Source organism: Condylura cristata, unplaced genomic scaffold (assembly GCF_000260355.1).
Source record: "Condylura cristata isolate star-nosed mole 26May11 unplaced genomic scaffold, ConCri1.0 scaffold00046, whole genome shotgun sequence".
Taxonomy (NCBI): domain Eukaryota; kingdom Metazoa; phylum Chordata; class Mammalia; order Eulipotyphla; family Talpidae; genus Condylura; species Condylura cristata.
This window is the reverse complement of record NW_004567147.1, coordinates 13,918-14,491: the sequence shown is the minus strand read 5'-3', so window position 1 is coordinate 14,491 and position 574 is coordinate 13,918. Positions and strand designations below refer to the sequence as shown.

Here is a 574-nt window from a genome sequence, read left to right as displayed (position 1 = left end):
ACCCCCGCCTTATGGTGGGAATGGGGGTGGTGACCTCCTCCCTGGATCCCTCAGTGATGCTCACCATTGTCGCTCTGGTTGTAGAGGCCCCGCAGGTCCTGCAGCAGCGCTTTGAACCACTGAGCCTCGTTCCTCTGGTTCCTGGTCTCCTCGTCCAGAGCCTCCTGCCTGACCTGCCCCGCCCAGGGCGCCAGCAGCTCCACACTCTGACCCTGAGAGTCGCTGTCGAACCACCCGAACTGCGTGTCGTCCACGTAGCCCACCGTGTTGAAGAGGGGCTCCCCGGGGCCATGCCGGGTCATCGCAGTGGAGAAATACATCAGAGAGTGGGAGCCTGGGGGCGGGAATGGGGACCTGGGCTGACCCTCCTCACAGAGCAGGGCCCAGGTCCCAGGGAGATAGGCCTGGAGGGGAGAAAGGGGCAAAGGGGCTCCTGAGAGTAAAAGGGGCCAAGAAGGGCCCAGACTCAGGGGGCCCAGAGCACCCAGTGAGGCAGGGAGGGACAGAAGGGCCAGAACACAGGGGCCTGAAGGGGGTGCAGGAGGTTGGGGAGGAGATGAGCCTTTCCTGGGGT

At 64.5% G+C, this 574-nt stretch overlaps 1 protein-coding gene across 1 annotated transcript in view; it reads right to left on the bottom strand.

Annotated features, from left to right (window-relative positions):
- Positions 1 to 404, bottom strand: part of LOC101621536 (HLA class I histocompatibility antigen, A-1 alpha chain-like) — a gene marked incomplete at its 5' end in the record, with an annotated part of 2,180 nt that extends 1,776 nt beyond the window's left edge. The window contains one exon of the mRNA XM_012734118.1: positions 65 to 404. Within this exon, the coding sequence (XP_012589572.1) occupies positions 65 to 404 (340 nt within the window). The remainder of the gene's footprint in view (positions 1 to 64) is intronic.
- Positions 405 to 574: the final 170 nt, after the last annotated feature.